General features: G+C 39.0%; 1 protein-coding gene across 2 annotated transcripts in view; it reads right to left on the bottom strand.

Moving 5' to 3' along the window:
* PIK3R1 (phosphoinositide-3-kinase regulatory subunit 1) overlaps positions 1 to 22,519 on the bottom strand; it is a 55,260-nt gene that overhangs the window by 19,450 nt on the left and 13,291 nt on the right. The window contains exons 1-6 of one of the 2 annotated variants that reach the window (XM_074166670.1): positions 11,459 to 11,781; positions 7,097 to 7,189; positions 5,319 to 5,393; positions 2,240 to 2,371; positions 1,159 to 1,360; positions 883 to 962 (exon numbers count right to left, since the gene is read on the bottom strand). In XM_074166670.1, the coding sequence (XP_074022771.1) occupies positions 883 to 962; positions 1,159 to 1,360; positions 2,240 to 2,371; positions 5,319 to 5,393; positions 7,097 to 7,189; positions 11,459 to 11,603 (727 nt within the window). In that variant the 5' untranslated portion in view covers positions 11,604 to 11,781. Of the gene's footprint in view, positions 1 to 882; positions 963 to 1,158; positions 1,361 to 2,239; positions 2,372 to 5,318; positions 5,394 to 7,096; positions 7,190 to 11,458; positions 11,782 to 22,519 lie in introns of those variants that run through there. The other variant, XM_074166669.1, reaches the window with a different exon arrangement.

Genomic DNA, 22,519 nt, shown 5'->3' with positions numbered 1-22,519 from the left:
AGCTCTTCAAAATCTTAAGCAGCCCTACAAATCCCACTGCCATGAACTTTACCTTGTACTTTGAATACAGAAGCACGAAAGCTACAGTCTGCCCTATCCTTTGTTCGGATATTCTCTATTAATAAGGTATAAAAGGAATTATTTTTAGCTAACATTAGCTAACATCTAAAGTCCTTCTGCGTTAACAATTTCCTTTGCACATAGTTAGCAACTATGCCCTGTTCCTACCAAATATTTGATTTAAACCCATGGATTTTTGCATAAATTAGAAGTGCGTTTTACTGTTTGTTGACTAAATTAGATACTGACATAATCAACACAAGTGTAATCTGACTTTCCTGAATGGGATTTTAATATTTTCTGCATTGTTTATTGATATTGAGAAATAAACCTTTTGAGTGTGTGGATTAAAAAACACATACATGTAAATAAAGGGGGAAATCTTACTGTCTTCCGATAATCTCTATGGATTACTGTAGTTTTAAGAAAATTTGCTTGGGAGTAAGGTGAAAGTAAAATGAAATCTCCAAAATTTACCCCCCCTTCCCCCCCATCACTGTATGATATCATTCTATTGGTTTATAGGTCTTAAAAATTCACAAATCCCTATTCACAGTTTACTGAAAAATAGATTAAAGTTCTAAGGCTGTACAAACTATGGGTACAAACAAGATTTTAATGAAAAAGACAATTCCTTATAAAACAAATGTTGCACACCACTACAGAACATATGAACAACTTCTACTTAGTTCTGTAATTATGCACTTTTGCATTAAGCTTGATTAAAAAAGAAAAAAAGCAAGCATTTACTGTCCTTTAGCTGAATTTTAATATTTAAGAAAACAATAATACATAACTTTTAAAAGTAAAAATAGTTTTTACCTGGTACCAGCTGTCTCTCATTCCATTCACTTGTAATTAAAACCTCTAGGATTTTTATGTGGTGTTCAGTATTATCAGAGCTGCAAGAGATGGATTAGGCAGTAAGAACTAGGAAAAATGCAAAAGTATACATTAGAATTATTCAAAAAACATTAGCAAAATTTACAATGCCCTCCACATTAGAAGTAAGGTCAGAAAATTAATTCATTAAACTTACTTGTGTATATAACCAACCCATATCTACAGTACAAAATATAATAAAGATGACCCACGTACCTTGCTATCTGGAATTTGAAAAGCAGAGGGCTGAAAATTTCAGCCAGAGACCTTGCATTCAAAAGATTTTTGCTGGAGGCTTGACAAACTCTGAGGAAATGTTTCAGCAAATACTGGAGTGTGAGCCAATACTGGGGAGGTATATTTGGAGATCTGATGAGTTTCTTCAGCAACTGAGCATATTCCTCTGAGCTCTGCACTTCTGCAAGCAAAGAGATAAAAGGCTCTTCATATCAGCACAGGAACATGTAAAATGAAACTATACGTGACTCCTTTGGAAGCATCAATTTTACAGAAAAACATTAATAATTCTGTCCTTCACTAGTGCCGTAGGACTTCTTTCTTCCTTTGAAAAGAGTAAAATGCTCAGGGAAGAGTATAGAACAAGTATTTAAAAGTCAAACGGAAACAGATACGCATTTTGGTAAAAACCACAATGTGTTCAGAGTGTACTGGTAGAAGTCTGTCTTGTGTTTAGCGTCACACATGATTGGGTAATTCTGAGATGCTCTAGATAAGTCTCACAGGTGCTGTTCTAACTTTGAAGGTTACCAGTAACAATATCCTGTCCTGAGATATATAGCAGAATACTTGGCCCACGTGCTGAAAGCCTATAAGCTGTACTTTTTTGAAATGACCACTGTAGATGATGAATCTTACATGCATGCATTTCTCACTTCATAATCTGCAACTCCCAACCTACCACAGAACACCATGACCTCTAATACATTTACTTTGTCAGCACTGATAAAAAGTTAAAAATTAGCTTTCTACATACAGATAAGTCCTTGGTTTTTCCTCCCAGTTTTTCTATAGTCACTCAACTCACTAAAATGACGATAACTGTGCTATCCCTTATATTTTCCATTATATTCACCTGCATAGGTAACTAAATAATGCATTTGTAGATCTGAATTGAAACAACTTTCTTCAAAATTGGTGAAGGTATATATGTTTTCTGTGATACTGCCAGGTTGTGCAGAATCTTCCCTGTTCTGTGGGTGACAGTTGGACCACCAGATATCCAGAATCCTAATAAAAGCTTTTTTGTCTGATATTTGAAACAATGTGATAATCATACCTTGAGCTACAGAAATCATGTCACTGTAAACAGCTGCTGGAATGATGGGATTTGGCAGGTCCAGGAGATACCTCTTGAGAGCATCTGATAAAGTATGCACATCAAATGTCTCTAAATCCAACGAAGAGGTATCTAAAGGGAAAGAGCAACTTACTTTTTAGATATCAGAAACTGGAAAAAATATTCAGGATCATGGTATTAGGGATTTATACCAAGCCAAAACCGCTAACTTATATCTGGTGTACGGGGAACAACTCATAAGAAAGAATGTAAGACACCAAGATGCATCTTTGGAGATGAAGAACATACAGTGCTCAGCAACCATGCCCAGGCCTTTGACATCTGATGAGCCAAACGGCTTCCACAGCTGTGTGTGGCCTTCTGTCATATACAGTGCAGCGTTGAACTCTGAGTAACGGTAGTGACTTGCTGCATGTTGGTAATGTTATGGAACGTCAGAATATTTTTAACAAGTCTTTGTTTTACCTGTAAATATTTTGTGTAAGAAGTAATTATTAATCAAGGTTTTGGGCAAACGCAGCTTCTCTACTGGTAGCTACTTCTATTACGACTGGAAGTTTGATGAACAACTTGGTGCTCCAAGTCTGTAAATATTTATGTGAGTAAGTCGAAACAAATACGCACGTGCAGAACTGGGTGCTTGATGTTTTATGCAGCTGTCAGGATTTATCTTGTAAAACCTGATACCCTTCCAGGATAGTTATGACTGGGAGTGTCACATAAGGGACTACTTGTTAGTGCTGGAGCAAGGAATATCAGCACCAAAAATAAAAACAGGAAAACACAGAAATGCTTACTTAGTGCAGGCAAGATTAGAGTTCACCTTAAAACATGAAACTCTGGTGCAGTAAAGTCCGTCCTAAATGTTTACAAATGTGGGAAGATCCACATTTGGTACAAGAATTTAGAGGTATTAATACTGACCAACTGTCTAGGCTAGCCAAGTCCCCTGTAAAATAACTCCTGAACCTATCTGGCCAGTTTAAACCACATTCAACAGGGAGGCAGAGGAATCAGATATGTGGTGTGTCTACATGTACTGTGAACAAAGACAGCCAAGAGGAGGTAGTGAGAACCTTAGCGCTCCTTCACCTTCTTTCTGTTTTTCCGAAAGGAAAGCTTGCAGTATTAGCTCAAATCTTATCAGACACTGAAGAATTTGCATGAGAAAAAAGACATTTTGAATGGCTCAGATGATAAAAAACTTGCAGTGTGGGTATGAATTCTGCAAGAGCAATTATGTGCAGAGAATCCAACCACAAATTAACAAGAAATACTTTTCATCAGTTTCTTTGCTCACAGGATGTTTTTTATTTCATAAGCCAAGTTAAATCCTGGTTCTTTCAGTGTTGACCCATTCTCTAAAGTATATCCCAAATTGTTATAATGAATACATGAGTAAGAATAAACTTGTGGCACTTTGCAATCCCCTGGGTGTAATGTCATAAACAGACCTAAACTCTTCCATCTGCTAAGCTGGCCCGATGCAAGTCGACTTTGATTTTGGAGCTAGATAGCACTGCGATGAAGCTAACAGGCAGTTATCCAATTAATATGGAGAACATTTTAACCATAAGCAGGACAGCACACTAATGCAGTCCACAACTTTGAGACCAAAGTTGACTTTGCTCCCTGAATTAGCACTCAGCTAATTCAAAGAGAGTGGGTGGAGACAAGATCTGTCTGTACCCATGTATCTGGACAACCACTGCACCAGCTCGGTCCTGTAAGATTCTGATCCTATCTTAAAGAGAACTCAGAAAGATACACTGTTACTCAGAAAGATACTAAAGCCCTCTTTTCTTTTCTCAAACCTAATTACCTTTTAAATAAGAATACATGTAAACCACAAGTTCTTGATCTCAGGAGATAGATGAACCTTTCGTAAAAGTACACCTCAGTTTAGAACTTAAAAAGAGGTTCAGATAAATTAAGAGATACAGGCATATTGGTGCCATATAAAATCTGCATTTATCTGGCCTTAAAAATATAATTTCAATACTAAAAATATGGCTTGGGCTGCTAGCACCACGTGCATATCTCTTCTCCCTGCTTGCACTTACATTCTTCTTCACTCCCACCACAATCAGCAGAGGACAGGATGCTCTTTTGATTTGAAGGAACAGACAGCTCATAGTATCATCTCTTGTTCATCTTGCTAATATTTGCAATTATCAAAAATGAAGAGAGTTAATTCGCAGTTTGAGTTTGCTTCCTTTGTCTCTTTGGCAACATGGCACGTAACCAGTTTCATTTTCTAGCCCTTCTGTTTTTGTGCTCTTTTATGCAAGTGGAAGCTCACACCCCACGTTGCACCCCAGCTTGCAAAGGCATCGTCAAGCACTCCTCCTACAATAGCTCCTCATCTCTCATACTGCAACCGAGTGTTGCCGTGCCTGTATATTCTGGCCTGAAGTAGAAATAAAAAAAGGAGAAGGAAATATATTTCAGGAAACCTAAATGGGTATGTGGTGTTAGTGGTGTAGCTGCATTTCACTGTCCAAAACCAGAGAACACAGCCTACTGCAGCAACATTAATCCAATTGGCTCTCTCCCTTCCAGCATCATCTCTGTAGCAGGCAGGGAATGCGCACCTATTGCCTCCTCACCTACTGGACCAAAAAAACCGCACACACAGACAGAACCGTATGTAAACAAATGGCCATTTGTTTACAAAATAATAACCTGCAGCCTTACAGGAATAGTGTATCTTTATCTTGCTTCTGCACAAAACACCTTGTTTTTCTCTGTACAGCTGGATTCTCAGTCCTTGAACAAGCAAGTGACCAAGATATGATTAAAATAATTATTCTTGGGAAAAAACACACAGTGGAGCCATGAAAAAAAGACAACCTTTACAGGTTTCACTTTTACAAGTGAAAAATATCTTTCATATTAAGCGTAAAAGTTAGAAACCTTTTAAACTTGTATTTGTCTTCTTAATATTATATTATTCAGAACCAGCTCATACATATAAGCTGAATAGGGGAGCAAAGAAAAGAGGAACAGTCTGTTCACAAAATCTGTCTGATGCTTTAAGGATGAGAACTGTACTTACCACATTCAAGAATTTGTCTTAATTCTGCTGGACTGCTTGACCCTTGTGTTCCATACAAAGTTGAGCACTCCAGACCTTCAAAACAAAATCGATGGGATACATTAATATTCTAGTGACTGTTGCCATGAGACAAGATACTTCTGTTTTCTTCAAATAAGTACTTACAGTATAAATTAGCAACATTCTCCCACCACCATCCACCTACCAAACTACGGAATGTGATTGCTTTTTAAGGCTGTAAGACATCTCTTTGTACATGCAAACTGCTGTGTATGCAGAGTGAGCTGGCCAAGGAAGATCAGAGATGCCAGCAGTCCCACATATTCTGTACGACTCTCCACAGGCTGACTGTAGAAGGCCAGGACTAGGAAACAGATTCACCTAACCCAGGGAAGAAAACAGCTTGCAGTAGGAATACAGGAGCTAGATCTTCCTTTACACTCTCCATGCCAGCTGGGAATGCCATGTCTTCCAGGCTGATAAGAAGTGAGCAATCAGTCAGGCCGCCCCACAGGTATGGAACAGGGACATGACAAAAGTTCTGACACTTCTGACACTAGCTTTAAAGATTTAACTGAGACTGCTAAGTTACAAGCATGCCTAACTTTTGGCATCCTGTGCAGTCAACAGAGGCACAGAGCCCATTCTATGCGACAGGTATCCCTTAGGTCATCTTTGCCTATCCATAGAGCCCATAACCTCACCGTGTATGTAGGGTTAGTGTCACATCACTGGTGTGAGAGCAAATGCCTGTATATGTCACATAATGTGTCTGGTAATCCACCTGAATAAAAGACACCAATACAGTGTTTTCATGTGAAAGATACGGTTCACAACTTCCCTACTTCAGTGAAAATAGAGAAGACACAAGGAAAGAGATCATAACCAGGCATGCAGAGCACTGACAATTTAATAGTGTCAGTGGTGTCTCCTGGAAGCAGTAGTTTTTTAACCAACAATAAATACTGGCCGTTCTCATTGATCTTTGCAAGGTCCTACTAATTCAGGAAAAGCTAATGCTCTTTTAAAGTGTTAGAGAAGTATGTGAAAACCTATGCCCCAAGGACAGAAGCTGGAGTCTGATCAGAATACCACTTTTACTCTCGCTCCCCGGCTGTACGGCCACTGAACGAGCAATATGCACTGAGCTGTTCCTTACCTCACCAGGACTACAAAGGTGACGGAGGAGGAGGAGCCAGGAGGAGAGAAATCGAGCAGAAGAGGCAAGACATAGTAGAAGAAAGGGGAAAGCCTCAAAAGGATGGACAGACATCAACAAGGGAAAGCAGGCGAGCAAAAAGCCATAAAAGTAACACTGGCTGGCTCAGCATACAGCAGCAATAAAGAATTGGCTCCTGAAGCATAAAAACAGGTCTTGTAACTTTTTCATATTTAATTCTCTTTTTTTTTTCTCTGCTTTAGGGCAAAATATTACTTGTTTGGCTGTGTATGATGGCATTTCCATAACTGACTTAAGGTGCTTATTGGTTAGAAAAAAGAAAACAATACCAAATGCTTCTCCTTTACCTTTCAATAATATGTACATTAGTTGTTATTAAATGTCATTTGAAGTAAGCTTTGGTTTTGCTCCTATAGTCCAAGTACCCTCTGCTGAGCAGAAACCAATGCAACAAACCTTAAATGAGACTATTTCATATCCGTCAAGTAATGTGATGCATTAGCAGCTCCAGAAAGGGGAGGTGCCCACTCTGGATCTGATTCTGCAGTCTTGCCTCACATAAGTAACAAAAACCTTCACAGATCGTTCTTCAGCCTACCTTTCTTTTCAATTGTCTCCACTATCTTGATAAGAATCGGAGGAGCAACATCAGGAGGTGAAAACTGCTCCGTAAGATCTGGAAGTGAAAAAGCTGTAAAAGAAAAAGAAGAAAACTAAGCCAAGCTACAGATGAATGTAATTTCTGTTTATGAAAGCCATGATACATAATGTGACCAGTTAATTTTTAAGTACAAAACAAACATTCCACTTGACAGGCCTAACTGTGAACACTCCACAAGTAATCAAAAAGCTGAATAAAAATGATGACAATTGCATTTTTATAACATTTTCTTTCAGGGACCTCAGTCACTCTTAGAATCACTCTTCATATTGCCTAGGAAAAGAAAACACAATAAAAGTTTACAGTCTATGGATGGGTAGAAGTACAATGCAAGGAAAAAAAAGAAAAAATCTTTTGGTCTGAAACATTTACATCCAGTGTGCACCAGATGAGGGAGCTAAACACATCACCATCTGGGAGTTGCTGATCCCCTGGGTAAAATTGGCTTATAAGGCCTGAAATAGCAGTACAGACGAGTATTTCACACTCATACAAAAGCAGAGTAACTTCTGTTTGCTTTCAATTTTCAAGCATAATGCTATTAACAGTGTATTTTTATTGAAGCAAGAATTTTCTTTTCTACAATGACTGGTTAAGAATAAATAGCAGTATAATCAGAAGGGGACATTTTGCAGATTCAAACAAACCTGCATAGGGATTTTATACGGAGTCAGTTTTCATGCAATCCAGTTTCTTCGTGGAGAGAACATACTGTATAAAGGAATGTTCTGGCTCTGTGGTGTGAGGGATGATCTATCTCTAAATGCACTGTTTTTGCCAAAAGAGCAATTCATAAGTTTTAGAGCGGTCCCCTTTAACTCTTGGAAAGCAAGAATGTTTACATAAAGATATTACTGAACTATTGCCAGAAACATCTGGTGTAGTTTGATGGATTGCAATTGATAAATACAGCCTAATCACTGAAGTAAAAGTTGCCAGTTGCTAAGTGATGGTGATCTCTGCCCAATTAAACTCACCATGGACAAATAGAGAGCAATTCTTAAAACACATATGCCCATACGTGCCTGCATGCATGTATATATACATGCACACAAGTGCACACGCTATTTCTAGAAAACTTAAAATGAAAAAAATTTTGAGGATAACTAAGTAGAAGGAGAAAAAGAAAAAAACTGCAACAGCAAAATATTAATAGAGAGTATTTCATTAATAACTTTGAGATAGCAAAATAGTTAAATATACCATAACTGAGAAAGCAAACAATTCTGGCTGAGAATTCACCCTATATTGGAAGCAACAATTATACAACTTTCTAAAAATACAAACAACTTAAAAACAGTGAGACAGCAAGGAAGGTACGGAAGTCTGGAAATGCAGAAAACTTGAGGAGGCAAATGAAAGACACAAAATAATAATTATTTATGAACTAGTAATGGAAGTGGAGCATGCTGGGACACTGAGAGACGTCCCTTGCAAAAGAAGCAGAAGGATGGTATCATAATGGTGGAATACTTCCATCATCCATTCATAACTGAAAAGGACATTAGAAAAATATCTGTTAGTCATAACAGCTTAACTTAGGGGGCCCAGAAAATAAGCATTCAGGAGTCCCAAAAGAGTTGCCTAATCAGGTCTCTGTCCTGCTGATGTTACTTTTTAATAACTTCTGGACAATCAGAGCAATTCCTGGTGATCAAGAGTTCTAATGCCCAATCTGCACTCTGAAAGAACAAGTAAGATGACCACACACTAGTTACATTATCAGTCCTGGGCAAAATAAAGGAAAGTCTGAGACTAGACTCATAAGATAAAGCAATAAAAGGCAGCACTGTAACTAAGGATTGTCTGCATAGCTTTTTAGATGATAGGTTGTGTTAAAAAACACACTACTTCCTTCCTTGGTGGCACCTTCGTTAGCTGAAAAATGCAAATGAGTAGACATAATAAACTCTAAAGTTTTGTCAGGTAGTTGACCTAGTGTAACACTGATTAAAAGCTAAATTCAAAGAAAGCACATGTTATATAGGTGTAGCAGATCTCCAAGTATAGTTACTAATGCAGAACAAGCTACTCAGGGGTGGAATGGACTTTTCATCTCTTCACATCTACAAACCAGTTTCAGGTTCCACCAGGAACACCTCTTTTAGCTTAACATCATATCTGCTTTATCAAACACAAGTTGGGCTCAAATGGAGGATGCTGCACTCCAAGCAGCCTCTGTTGACAAATGCTAACATACAGATGATTTGATTTGTAATATTCAGATCAAATAGGTCCTTTCAACCCCAAACTATGAATCTATCTTATGATGAGGGCAAACCCACTGAAAGCATAAATTAAAGATAGGTCAGAGTCACATCAAAGGGTATGCTACGAAAATACTCCAGTTATGAGATACTAATAGACTCACAGAATGCTAAGGGCATAAAATGCATCCTGTATACGGTAGCAAAGAAAGAACAGGTTTTAAGGACAGAGTTTACATATTTTTACTTATGAAATTAACTTTCTGCTCCCTTAGGTAGCTAGTTACATTGAGTACCTTTCTCCTCCTTGCATAACAGCAATGAAATTGCATCATCTCTGAACAAAGATGCCCATCTCACAATTCCAGCTGGAGGCAGCATGCAGCTAACAGTCATCAGCCTAAACTGAAACTGAGGAAAGAAAGGAGAGACAAAGCAGCAAAAACAGAGACAGAGGATGGAAGTCAAATCTGACAGACACTTGAAACTTTTCAGGTGACAGCTTGGCAGTTCAGGAATGGTCCATCCAGGCTACTGAGCAGCAGAGAGAACTACGTTTTCTTGCATTAACCAAACTGTGCCTTGAAATGATGACAAGAGATACACTCCGAATACCTATAAACAAGGTGCATTTAGAAAAATACTTTCCCCTAGATTTAGATTTTCTACATGAGGGATGGAGTCCAAGCAAAGCAAAAAGGAGAACCCGCTGTCACGGGAAGACTTACAGTTCATGGGAAGAAGCTCTTCCAGGGTGAAGAAAGACACTACAGAAAACTGTTTGTTTACATGGGACATGGAAATGGGGTGGATGTAGACCTTACCCAGATGACCTAAACCGAAAGTGCCTCTTTCTGAACCTACCTGACGCTCTGTGCTTTTCATTTGCACTTTAAGCAGGACCTTAGCTTATAAACTAGGTTTGTATCATAATTTCCTACTGAATCTCTTTGTTGTATGCTATTCTTGGATCAACAACATTCTAAGTGAAAGTGAAAGGCTTTTGGAAGCTACACATATACCTTTATATTTATACAAAAATCTATAATATGTCTACAGAATATATGTATGTAAAGCAAATGTCAAATTGGTTAAAAGGAAAGATTTCCAACACTCCTCTGCTACCCTAAAATATGCAATTGGAAAAACAGGAAAATTTTGTGAGTTCTGAGGATTTCTGATGTCTCTTCCCCCCTATATCCCATTTCTTTTCTCCAAAACTGGAATTTTCTATCTACAAAAACATTGCTGAACATCTCTTAGATATGAAGAGAGCCTTTAAAATAATGACAATCTATTCCATTAATACATAAACTGTAAAATACTTGTGTGTTTGACTGCAAACTTGGGTATTCACCTCTTCACCTCTCTTTTAATACTACATACACACCTGGTGAGTATAAGCTCTACAGCAAAAACACAAGCAAACACATACACATACACAATGGAAGGTACAAAACGAGCAGTTATCTTCAATGCAGTAATGACAGAAGAATACATCTAAGTCATACAGCTATAGCGCTCAGCAACATTGAAAAAAGCTTTCACTTTATCAGCATGTAAGAAATGGCATTAACAAATTAAAATCACTTAACTTCTCACCTGTTCTAGGATTTCCTACTCATTGCACCATCTCCAATACAATTAACTCATAGCATCATACCGACCTGTACTTTAAACTCCCCAACTTTTGCACAAGATAGAAAATTATGTTCATTTAAGAGCAGAAGGCCTCACGAAACACATACCTGTCAGAAAGACTTAACGGTACTTATAGAACCGAAGACAGTTTATAACATTTACACAGAAGATAGACCAATTTGGAAACAGTGCCCTTCAATTTCAAAATCTGCAAGGAAATGGCCGAGGCTAAATTGAAGAAAAGTGCACCTAATTTTGGAAAAAACCAGTTTGACTCCCAGAGCCAGAATACAAGTTATCCTTAAAGAAGTCTTGCTTCTAGGTTAGGTGTTCCAGAAGAAAACTCAACATGCATATTAAGATCTGGAGAGGGAAAGGAAAACTTTTGAGATAAGTCAGTTTTAGTAAAAGAGAAGTGAACAAAAGCTCCCATGCAACCTGCATTTAGTACCTGATTTCAAAAGTGTCTTTTGCTTTGAAGCATGCTGTAGCACAGCACAGAGTTTCGGAGAACGAAATCCACTTGTAAGAATCTGAGTAACTTTATAGATCCCTTTGCTACAATCCAGTATCAGTTTTTCACTTAAAGCAATCATTTTTCCCCAAAATTCCTGTAACTTTTTAAAAATTCCACAGTCTCCAAAATATTAAGGTTCTGAAAGCTGTCATACAGTTTTTGTGTCTTCTTTCTAGTCACAAGTCTGGTAGCAGGTCTCCAGATAGTAAGGAAGTTTCTCATGACACATGATAAAAGCTGGATTTTCCACTAGCTCTATTTTTACCTTGCCACAGTGAGAACCAATGAGATGAACCACAAGCCCGGGTTTGCTCCAATCTGTGAACTCTTCCCTCTCCCTGATACAGACAGGCCTGGACTAAGGCAATGGCAACGTGGGAGATGAGAGCATACCTTACGTTCAAGGGTTGCCAACACAGCTACAAAGTGCAAGATGAAACCAGCACACAGCTGCACCTTTTGGAAAGGTTCTCAGTAAAAAGATATACTTTAGAGTTAGCACCTGGCAACGACAAGTGGAAACTTAAAGCTGGAATTTGGCTTCAGATGCTTCTGAGCCAAATCTTTCATTACTGCTCAAAGAAGAATGAAAATGAATATATATATATAAAGACTATTACTTAAAATGTAACAATACACACCATGCAAAAGAGTTTAATTTCAAAATATTTTATAGGAACTATATAATAACATTATTTGAATTTAGCTTTCAGTTAAGATTACTCCATGCATGTTCTTCTCTCTTAGAAATGGCATATAAGCTTGTGCACACATACTGCATTCTGTGACAATATAACTCTACATAAAAGTATAATATTTGAAAACTTGGGTCTGAAGATAATCATAACTGGCTTATGTGCATGCAGATATGCCCTTTATGCATGTAACTGTATCCCCTAACGTAGAGAATTATGTATCCGTAGACTTCCACATATCCTTGTTTGAAAGTCCAAACGTGAATGGTTTCACCAGCACTGAAATTAACTATAATAAACATAAGCATATAAATTAACACAGAAGAAGAAATGCAAGTTGTAATAATGCCTCCAGAAAGATTAGCCAGCAATCTATGGAGAAACAGTGGCTGATGGAGCACCTAAAATACTTTTGCCAGTGGCACCATCAGGAGCTTACTTCCTTGAGTGAAATGCTGTTATTTCAGCAGTTATGAACTCTACTAGGTATGGGAAATGGAATTCAAAAAATGTTCCACCATTACCACCCATCTTCCTTGAAACAGAATCTGAATTTCAATCAGCATCCATAATGGCTGAATTTAATGACTTGTCAGTGTATGATGTCAAATTCAAGTGAAGACGCACTGGAAAGGAGTGCGTTTTGGTATTCCTGCACAGCCTTCAAGGCAGTGGTAGGAACTGAGGCAGTCCCGTGCACTCCTGTGTGCTGACTGCTAGCGACCCCTAGACCAGAGACAGCAGTGCTTCAGCAGACCGAGTGCTGAAAACACACCAACAGCCATGCCTGTGGAGACGTGAGTTCAGATCCTCTAACACTGGAAGGCACCCAGAGGTGCCCCTGCATGGGTGATGGCTTGGCCTGATGCTTCTCAGGGCCCTGCAGTGGCAGCGGGTCCAGAAGCAGAGCCTCAGCCATTGCGGCCCCCTCAGCACCTGCTTTCATCAGCTGGGAAGAAAGGCCACACCAGCCCCACAACCCGTCGGAGAGGGCAACGACTCTTACTGACACAAAACTCTTCACTTTTAGTGAAAGGACATTTCAGGGTCCATTATACGTCTCTTTATAGTCTTACAAAGCAGCAAGTTCCTGCAGAAACTTTCAGCAGAACAGTGTGAAAGATTAAAAAAATCCTAAACCCTATGGAACATTAGGAAGCAAGCAATAGGATAAGAGGAAACGGCCTCGACTTGCACCAGGGGTGGTTTAGATTGGATATAAGGAAAAATTTCCTCACCAACAGGGTTGTCAAGCATTGGAACAGGCTGCTCAGGGAAGTACTGGAAGTACTTCCACCCCTGGAAGTATTTAAAAGAGATGTAGTGCTGAGGGGCATGATTGAGTGGTAACTTGTCAGTGCTAGGTTAACAGTTGTACTTGATCTTAAAGGTCTCTTTCAACCTAAACGATTTTATTATTCTAAGTTTCCATAGAGATCTATGTGTTGGGTTCAATGCCAGATGGAACAGAAAAAGATGACTCTGGTATTACAAATAAATACCAGAGAGAAAGGACCATAATCTTGTCTTGGCATTTGTAATTTCTGGGAATCTAATGGCATTTAACAAAAGAACAGGCAAGTAGAGCGTTCAGAACTGCCCAACTGCTACTAGGAAAAGGTTTTCACTGGGCAAGGATGAAAGACAAGAAAGTGAGAGCAAAGACAAAGAAGGTGATGGCACTGTGTGTCTCAGATAAATCAAGGGCTGCAATAGATAGTAAATTCAGCTGCAACTGTTGGAAGAGAAAAATGCCTCTCCTTAGACCCTACTGACCTTAGTAGATTTAGTTTGGCTATAGTTAAATTCTTCTAGGGGCTGAAAGCATCACTGAAAACAGCATGAGGAAGAGCCGTTCAGGGCTCAACCACCTTCTGCAGTACTGTCTCATTAGAAAGATTTTAAAAGACAACACTATTCATGGTAAAATATGAAAGAGATTTCAGCTTCAGCGAATTTGACACATCATTACAAGTGGCTTAATAAGTCTGTCTACTATTACTTGTCTTTTATTTTTATCAGATGTCGTCAATAAGGCAGACTGCAGACTCAGAATACCATAGAAGCCTTGGCAGCCAAAGGAGACTAGATCAGGAGAAATGAAGAGAGGTGAAGACTATCCTAGCACTAGAAAAAGGAATGGTCTGGTGCACCAACACTATCAGCCTTTGGGCTCACAAGAAGCTTATTTTTATGGAGGCAGAAAAATGTCTGCGAGTCAAGATTTATTGCAATATGAATGACCCCAGAGCTCTGAAAAGGAATAGGGAAATGATGCTTACTGGTAATCTTAGTGTGACTGGAATACAACTGGGAAACTGGACGGATACTGCCGATTCTAAAATCCTTCAATACTATGCAGCCAGAACAGTCTACTGCTTCCATCAGACAGTAGATGTTGGGAATGAACTAGAGGACAAAATGACAACTTCATTCAGATTTCTCTGTTAAAGGTTTGCTGAATATTTTGGCCACAGAAGGAAATACAGATCTGTATTGAAAAAAGTTTATCACATCAGCTGTCACTCCTCTTTTCCTTCGTCTTCAGCGAAGAAACACCTGAATAAAGCAGAACACCGTTCCTACGACATCTCAATGACAACATTTAACCCTCACAGATAAATAGTACTCTGTCAATATCCTTCTAGACTTCAAATAGTTTTTTTAAACATCCATATTTATGCTGTGATCCTACAGTAATACAGAGTGACAAGAACTTCTCCAAGGGGCTTATTCCAAAGGATGACAACTGCAGGAGTTCTCACCAGCCTGACTTTCTGAACTCCAGTCAGTCACACTGTACCACCCAAAACACACAGCCAGCATTTCCAGAACTCTCTGTGTGAGGTAGGTACTGACAATACCAGTTATAAACCTGAAAAAGGGCATTTCAAACTGACTTCTCTAGAAAAATGTACACACTTGTTATAATATATGTGGCATTTAAGAGAATAAGGCCAGGTAGTCATTTTTCCAGGAGGACAAATATATGTATATTATGACCAGGCCATTTATAGTCCACCCCACTGAATCTAGGAGGGTCAGAATAAAACCAAACTGTTACTTCATTTTATCCTGGCTATACATAATATGTCAAAAAAGACACTGTTAGCTGTATAAATCAATGCTGTAAGTGACACAAGTCAAATACTTTGCCTAGATATTTTCCAGGGTTATCAGCACATACATGCAAGCAATGATCCGACTGATAAAATATCATTTGCCTGGTGATTATGCAGGAAGTTTGGGGGCCAAGAGAACTAATTCCTCTCTTCATCCCCATTTATAAAGTTCCACCAGCTGCACTCTCAGGGCTCAGAAGAACATGGGGCAACTATGGGAAGAGAAAGGAAACAAGCCCAGGCAAACAGATTAGTGCAAGAAAATAATCTATAAACAATAGATGGCAGAACTAGATAGAACAAAGCTAGACACAGAAAGTCATACTTCATAACGTACCAATTCTCCTGAAAGAAATCTAGGGTGTCTTTACCCTTCTCTGACACAAAAATGAATGCTAGTCACAAAGCTGCTGCCTTAATTAACAAAGAATTCCTCTAAGACAAAACAAAATGAAAGTGCACAGAGAAAGGAAAAAAAGATTATGGTGTCTGGCTTGAGGAAAGCTTAGGTGCACAAATAAGCAGAAAAATAAAACCACCAAGCAACATAGTGTAGAGTACTATATTCCTTTATAATAGTTTAATACTTTTAATAGTGACTGCTAATCATGTTTCACACTTATTAATTTAATGTTTCATAAAGCCCTATTTCTATCATCTGTTGAAAGGGAAGTGATACTGTCTGTACTGGGAGGGAATTCTGTACATAATATTCTATCAGATTAAACCTCAGTAACTGTATGAATTATGAGCTGTCAGGCACTTTTCTCATCTGCTACAGAATATACTTCTTAGAAATAGGAGCTATAAATAAGACAACAGATGTTCTTTGTTGGTTTCAACTGAAGCACAGATAATTTTTAAAAAGCAGCCTGTAGTTAAGACTGTTGTAAAGACAGTATTCTGCTTCCCTCTATGGGTGAACTTTTGCAACACTCCTTTTCAAACTAGAACTGAATTTAGGGTTTGAAATGGCTGCAACTATTTACAATTAGTATTAACATAGTTAGAGAAACGAGCAGCCCCATTCTGAGAAAAAAATGCAAGGCTTATGAAAAAAAATATTAACTAAGTGCAATATTCTGGCATGCAGTACACTGCATTATAATGCGATACATAACGCATAAACGGTTTTGCAAAAGAAAGCTACCCCAAATATCAAGGAAGATATGGGAAAACCACCTGATTATTCAATTATTCTTTCAAAGAGCTGCAAGATAAGCAGGAACCGTAAAATAAGAAATAAGCAAAAATGTAGTAAAAGATGCCTTTCTGCTTCTAACTAGAGGAGGGCACTCAATGAGCAGAGGAACACAGAGGGGGCCCAGGACAGACATTGCTGGAGCTGAACCCCAGGCAGGCTGGCACTGGGGCTTCGATACTGCAGGTCTCCAGGAGAGGTGCATCTCACCTCCCTCCCATGGTCTGGAGCACAGGGCACGGCTAGAGGCTTCCGACCTTTTTGTCAGGGGTGGCAGACTGATGTGTAATTTGTTCCCTCTTAACCCTTATTCTCAGAGATCACCCCAAGCCCTGCATGATGTGCAGGAGCACAGTAGGTAGCAATGTTCTCAGAGTCCCTAAGAGCATCATTAAATGGAAGAGCAAGTTCATGTCTCTAAACAGAACGAGCCAGCATGGTCCTCAGAGCATGATTCTGAGGACAGAGAAAGAAAATATTCTAATAAGCTAAGACCTATTTTTTGTGTGTTGATGATGCCTGCAGGTTCCCTTCCAGCAGTTTTCAGTCAGAGAGATATTAGCAGATGAGAGGTAAAATGTGGTGTGGGTACCAAGGTACTGCATCCTCACAAGCAAGCAGATGATGACTGAGGTGACAGTAAGGGAGGGACAGGACAGGACAGGACAGGGTCTACCAAGAAGCTGGACCCAGTGAAGAGCAAAACACTGCCTTGTCCATGACTGAGGCTTTTTATATTCCCTTCTCCTCCTCCAAGATTGCTGCTCCACAGCTGAAAAGGAGCTGAGCTCTGTAAGAATTTGAATAATTCTGCCCAATTCTTCTCAGAGATACTAGCTGGCAATGAAAAACTTGCCATTCCAGCTTCTGGCAGTGGTTTGACATGATACACGATATAAAGAAGGAAAATACATTACACTGAATATTCAAGTCTAGTGTGAATAGTGCAGGTGTGAGGACAAACAGCATGTTCCACTGGCAGCTGCATCTTGAGACCTACTTATCAGGTTCCCAGTGCAACCTCCAGGGTTATTGTTGTCATTAAAAATCCAGATTGCAGTAGTAGTACCTAGAAGCCCTTATCAGAATCGGAACAAACTTGTGATAGTTCTCTACAAACAAAACCTCCCTTACTGGTCTTATGATTAACTAAGCGATCTCTTAGAATTGATGCCAGCTGCCTTCCCACAAACTCTACCTCATCTTTCCCAAGGACATTAAAGCCATGACACTCTACTAAATTCCTCACTATGCATCTTTTTTTTTTCTTAAAAAAAAAAAAAGAAACAGTGAAACTCTAGGGAAAGAGTTATTTATTTTAAGGATACCATATGTAAGTTAATATATTTACATGGCATTTTACTAGAGTCACACTACAAAGAAACAGCAGCAAAGCTCCCTTTGTCTGATGCCTGATACACTACACAGACACATAAAAACCCCTACATTAAAAGAGCATGAAGACCACAAGGTCAAGCACTCAAAACTTAAGACAACAAAGAACTAAGGCTGCATGTGCAGTTTCAGTTCTTGCTTTTGTCTCTTTCCACATAATGACATAGCATTTTTCCCATGAAATTGTTCTGCCCATTTCAGCACACAAAGCCTAATGCTCTCAAGGGACCGAACCCTGCTGAAGAGTTGAGGTATTTATTACCTGGAACATTATCCAGATTGTACAAGGACACATGGTCGTCCAGTAGGCTCATATTCTCCTGTTTACTTTCCTCTTCAAACCCGAATTTTCTATTATCTCATCCCAACTTCACTTCCCATGCAAGAGTACTTTGCTCCACAACTTGTTCTCAAGTTCTTACTAGCAAGTGGGGAAGGAAATACATACTTTGTTGTTCCTGGAAACCTTCGTCACGTTAAGAGAGAGACAGCTGCCTGTCTTTTAAGGGAAGGAATGCTGAGGTCCATCTCAAGAGGTACTTGAAAATTTTGGTTCTGGCAAGCCAGCAGAGAGTCATGGTGAGATGATTTCAATGACCTCCATCAGGTAAAACTTCACAGATAAAGTGAGCTGCCATGCTGAAAACGTTTTTATCTCAAAAGCAGTGACATGTATTTTGTCCTGAATATGGCACTAACCTACCAAGATTACTAGCCTCAATTCCCTTTGCACATAACCATGGTGATGGTTAGTAATGGTGCTCCAGCAGCATCTGCTCTTTGTAAATGAGACAGGACTGCTGGATGGACATTAGTGAATGTCCATGTCACACTGTGACACAGTGGGGATGCTGGAACTCTCTCTGGAATGACCCATCCCACCCATAAAGGATCCCTCTTCCTTACTGCTGTTTCCCTTTTTTTGGTACTATGAAGTTGTTTGCTATGCAAGGCCATCACTAGTTTGTGATAATAACTCTGCTTAAGAATCGTATTTCAAAACATTCTCTTTTTATTCAATAATCATAATACATAAAAATTCAGGACAGCGTGTTGTCTTGCTCTGAAAGAATGCTTTGTTTTGCCACCTTTTTGCTGTGGAGAAAGTAATGGGGGAAAAAATGCCAACAAATGCCCCTCAAACTATCCACAGGCAAGCAATCTAGAGGAAAAGAATAAGCTCTTCACTACTGCAAGAAAAAGATAGTGTGTATTCCTGTGCTCAAGAAGTCAAGTTGTTTAGATCTGGAAGATTTACATAAAAGTACTGCCAGAAGCTGCTGACAGATAAAAGCCAAAACAGTTCCATCATCTTTTGGGAATTATGGGAAACATTTGTAAGTACACAGAAAGTTAAAAATAATGAGTCTATAGCAGTCGCCCAGAAAAAAAAATGGAAACAATGGTAACAGCAATACAGCATCAGGACTTTTTTATTCTGGAAACTATTGTATTTCAAATCAAGCGTTTTCCCTCATCTTTGAAAAAAAAAGAAAAATAAAGGCATAAAGAACTTAGGGCCCTAGCTGTAGCAGTAGAAGTACAGAAATGCTGAAAGGCAATCTGGTAAGAAAGTAAAACCGGGTTAATCCTTACAGCCATTAAACCATGGGTTGATCTGACATAGATACAGAAACAACAAAATTATTAGGAAATTCCTGAACTGCATCTACAGAGAATTAATCCCACCATCGGCTTTAATTTCAGATGAAGAAGAGAACTCTCAGTCTGTATATAATAAGATTTTTTGACCCATATCATACACCTGTTGAGATTTCTCTGCATAGCAATGTCAGCGTTGATTCTCATTCCAATATATTTCACACTATCAAGATGCTATACAAAAAGGATGTCTCAGAATATGGAGTACATTTACTTAGTGCATGAATTTAAAGATCTCTCTTCCATAAACCACTGCTTGTTGACACTCCGCTGCTGAAGTAACTTTAATTTAGACCTTAGCAGTTAAAGTGGGGAATGAATTTCATGCCCCTATACAAAGCAGTGTATAGGTCCAACTGGCAGGCTAACTGCAACTGGACAAAGACCTTCATTTGTGTATTGTCTAGCATACTGCACTGCAGAAATTCATATAGTGCAAAATCTGTTTACAGGAAGTGCAAAAGAAGAATTGAAAATAACAACAAAGATGGTGCTAATGAAAAGCTAGCATGAAAGAACGGCTATGTTTTTACATCACTGCCTGCAAGCCAAAGACTAACTGAAGTCTGGGTAAGGAGGTATGCAACAGGATGTCAGACTGCATTGGGAGTCTTCGTTTGCTGAAAGACTAAAAGCAAGAGGCAAAGCCTTTTCTTAAGAAAACCCAATCATAATTCTAAGCACTTCAACTCGGAGGAATCCTTTTGCAACCTCCATGCAATCCTACAGTGTTAGAAAGTTTCTTGGGGTATAAAACGAAGGAAAATGTGTGCTTCTTCAAAACAAGCAGTATGCTGTGAAGGCGTGAGACTGAGCTGAAATAACTGCAAAAAATATTGTGCAAGCGGTTTTGGAAAGTCTGAACTGCAGGAGGGGCTGTGCAAACTAAAAACCCATACACATCTGGTTAAGAACTGACATGTTCCCTGTGATTTTTAACTCAGATGGACCAAATGAAAACTGTTCTTCCAGAAAAGAAGCCAGGCAGGCAGAAGCTCTTTTTACATCCTCTACAAAGACTTAAGAGGTGAGCAAGAAGCACTCTGACCTGCTGCTTCCCTTCCTTGCCTCTGCCATCAGGCAGCTACCCTACACTGGCCTACTCCAGCACAGGCAAACGTGCTGTGGACAAGAAGAGAAAAAAAAAAAGTAAGTCTCACGTCTTACATGTCTGTTTTTGTTATCGTGTTCCTGAGAAATCCGTTGGTCATCTTGTCACAAGAAAGAACCAGAGTTAACTTTATTTGACCCTACCAAAAGGGAACACCTCTTTCTAATTTCATTTTACCTTTGTAAAGGTATTTGTTTAAATGTGGGCCATGCCAAGAAGGGAAAGAATGTCTCACTTGACTCCCAGATGGAGAATCCTTATAGAAAAGCAGTTTCTTGTTGAGAACAGACGGAAGAGGAATGCATTAATTTTAAACTGACCTGATTTTTCTAACAGGCTTATGATTCCCTGTTTTTAAGCACAGTTCACATGAACTGCCCGCTACATCAGAATAAGCATCTTTCTACCTATCTCTCCTTCTAATTTTACCCTTCCAAACTTGGTCAGGAAGCTGGAAAAACTTGTATCCTAATTAGGTCAGCCATGACATCTTCAGAGAACTTTACTGAGGCTTCACTGAGACAAAACTCCTCAAAAATGGTAAATGCAGCAGTCAGCTGCTGTAACTCACCTAAGCTCTGCTACACTATCACAAGGTACCTAATTCTTGCAGGACTGAGAATCGCTAACAGGAGCCTGTCCCCTCCCAAAGGGTTCTAATATTTCATGGCAAATCTGACACTAATAGCCTCTTTCAGAGAGACCAGTATGAGCTATCATCTAAATCTAGGCCTTGTTCTAAAGGAAATGTTTCTTATTTGGTTTTTTTTTTTGGGGGGGTTGTGTTTTGTTTTGTTTTAAAATAGCATATTTCTTGATCTCTCAGGGGAGCCAGCCCTTCTGGTTCTCTTTTTCTTGTGTTGTGTTTCACTGCATCAGACGGCTTCCCACATTTCAAACCTTGCTCTCAAACAGGTAACTCTTAGGAGACAGAGCAAGGTGGCTGGTTATGCTAATGGTATTCAGCTAGGAATAAATAATGCAAAGGACAAAGTGAATATTCTAATCTGTGCTGCCTGAGGTTATGAAGGGACCCAACTCAAGCGAGAAAGAGTGAGACCGTAGATGTAGACTTCTCTAGACATATATACTCTACGTTTTTGGCTGCTGCTTCCAAAACCTTGCAGGACAGTTTAGTTCTAAACTACTGTGTATAAAGGCTGGGTTGGTTTTTTGTTTGTTTGGGGTCTTTTTCCCCAAAATACAAATTCCATATCACCAAGTTACATGAAGAAATTTAACATAGACTGGGAGTCAATACTGTAGTCTTGCAACAAGTTAATCAAGACTAAGAACCGAGTTTGAGAGTCTATTAGAGCATCCACTAATGCCACAGTCTGACAGTGCTTTGTATAGCTTCAAAGCAAGCCGATTTTTTTATTTATTTTATTTGAGTCAGGAAAATAAGCATGGATTAAAGATTTCTGACAGGCTGCAAACAAGTGACCAAATCTTACTTAACATGACAGAAAACTGTATTTTCCAGAACATTAAATTCATATTGAAATGAGAGAACTTCATGCTTTTACTTCTGCATGGCTATCAACTTGAGCCCAATAGAAAATTGGAACCACATATAAGTCTACTTTTTCCTGCTGGCTTTATAGCTTCCCCATGCTCTCTGCACATTACACATTCTCTCTCTTTCTCTCTCAGCATTTGGCCTCTTTCTCCTTCTGGCATTCTGTAATCCTGCCAGCCAAAGAGCTTTGCTTTTAATAAGTAGATCTGCCAACTTAAACTCCAGTCTCCTAAGGCAATCATATAATGAAACACACATGTATGTACTTGCACGTAATCTGTCAAATG

Source organism: Numenius arquata, chromosome Z, assembly GCF_964106895.1.
Source record: "Numenius arquata chromosome Z, bNumArq3.hap1.1, whole genome shotgun sequence".
Lineage (NCBI taxonomy): Eukaryota > Metazoa > Chordata > Aves > Charadriiformes > Scolopacidae > Numenius > Numenius arquata.
This window is presented reverse-complemented; position numbering and strand designations above follow the sequence as displayed.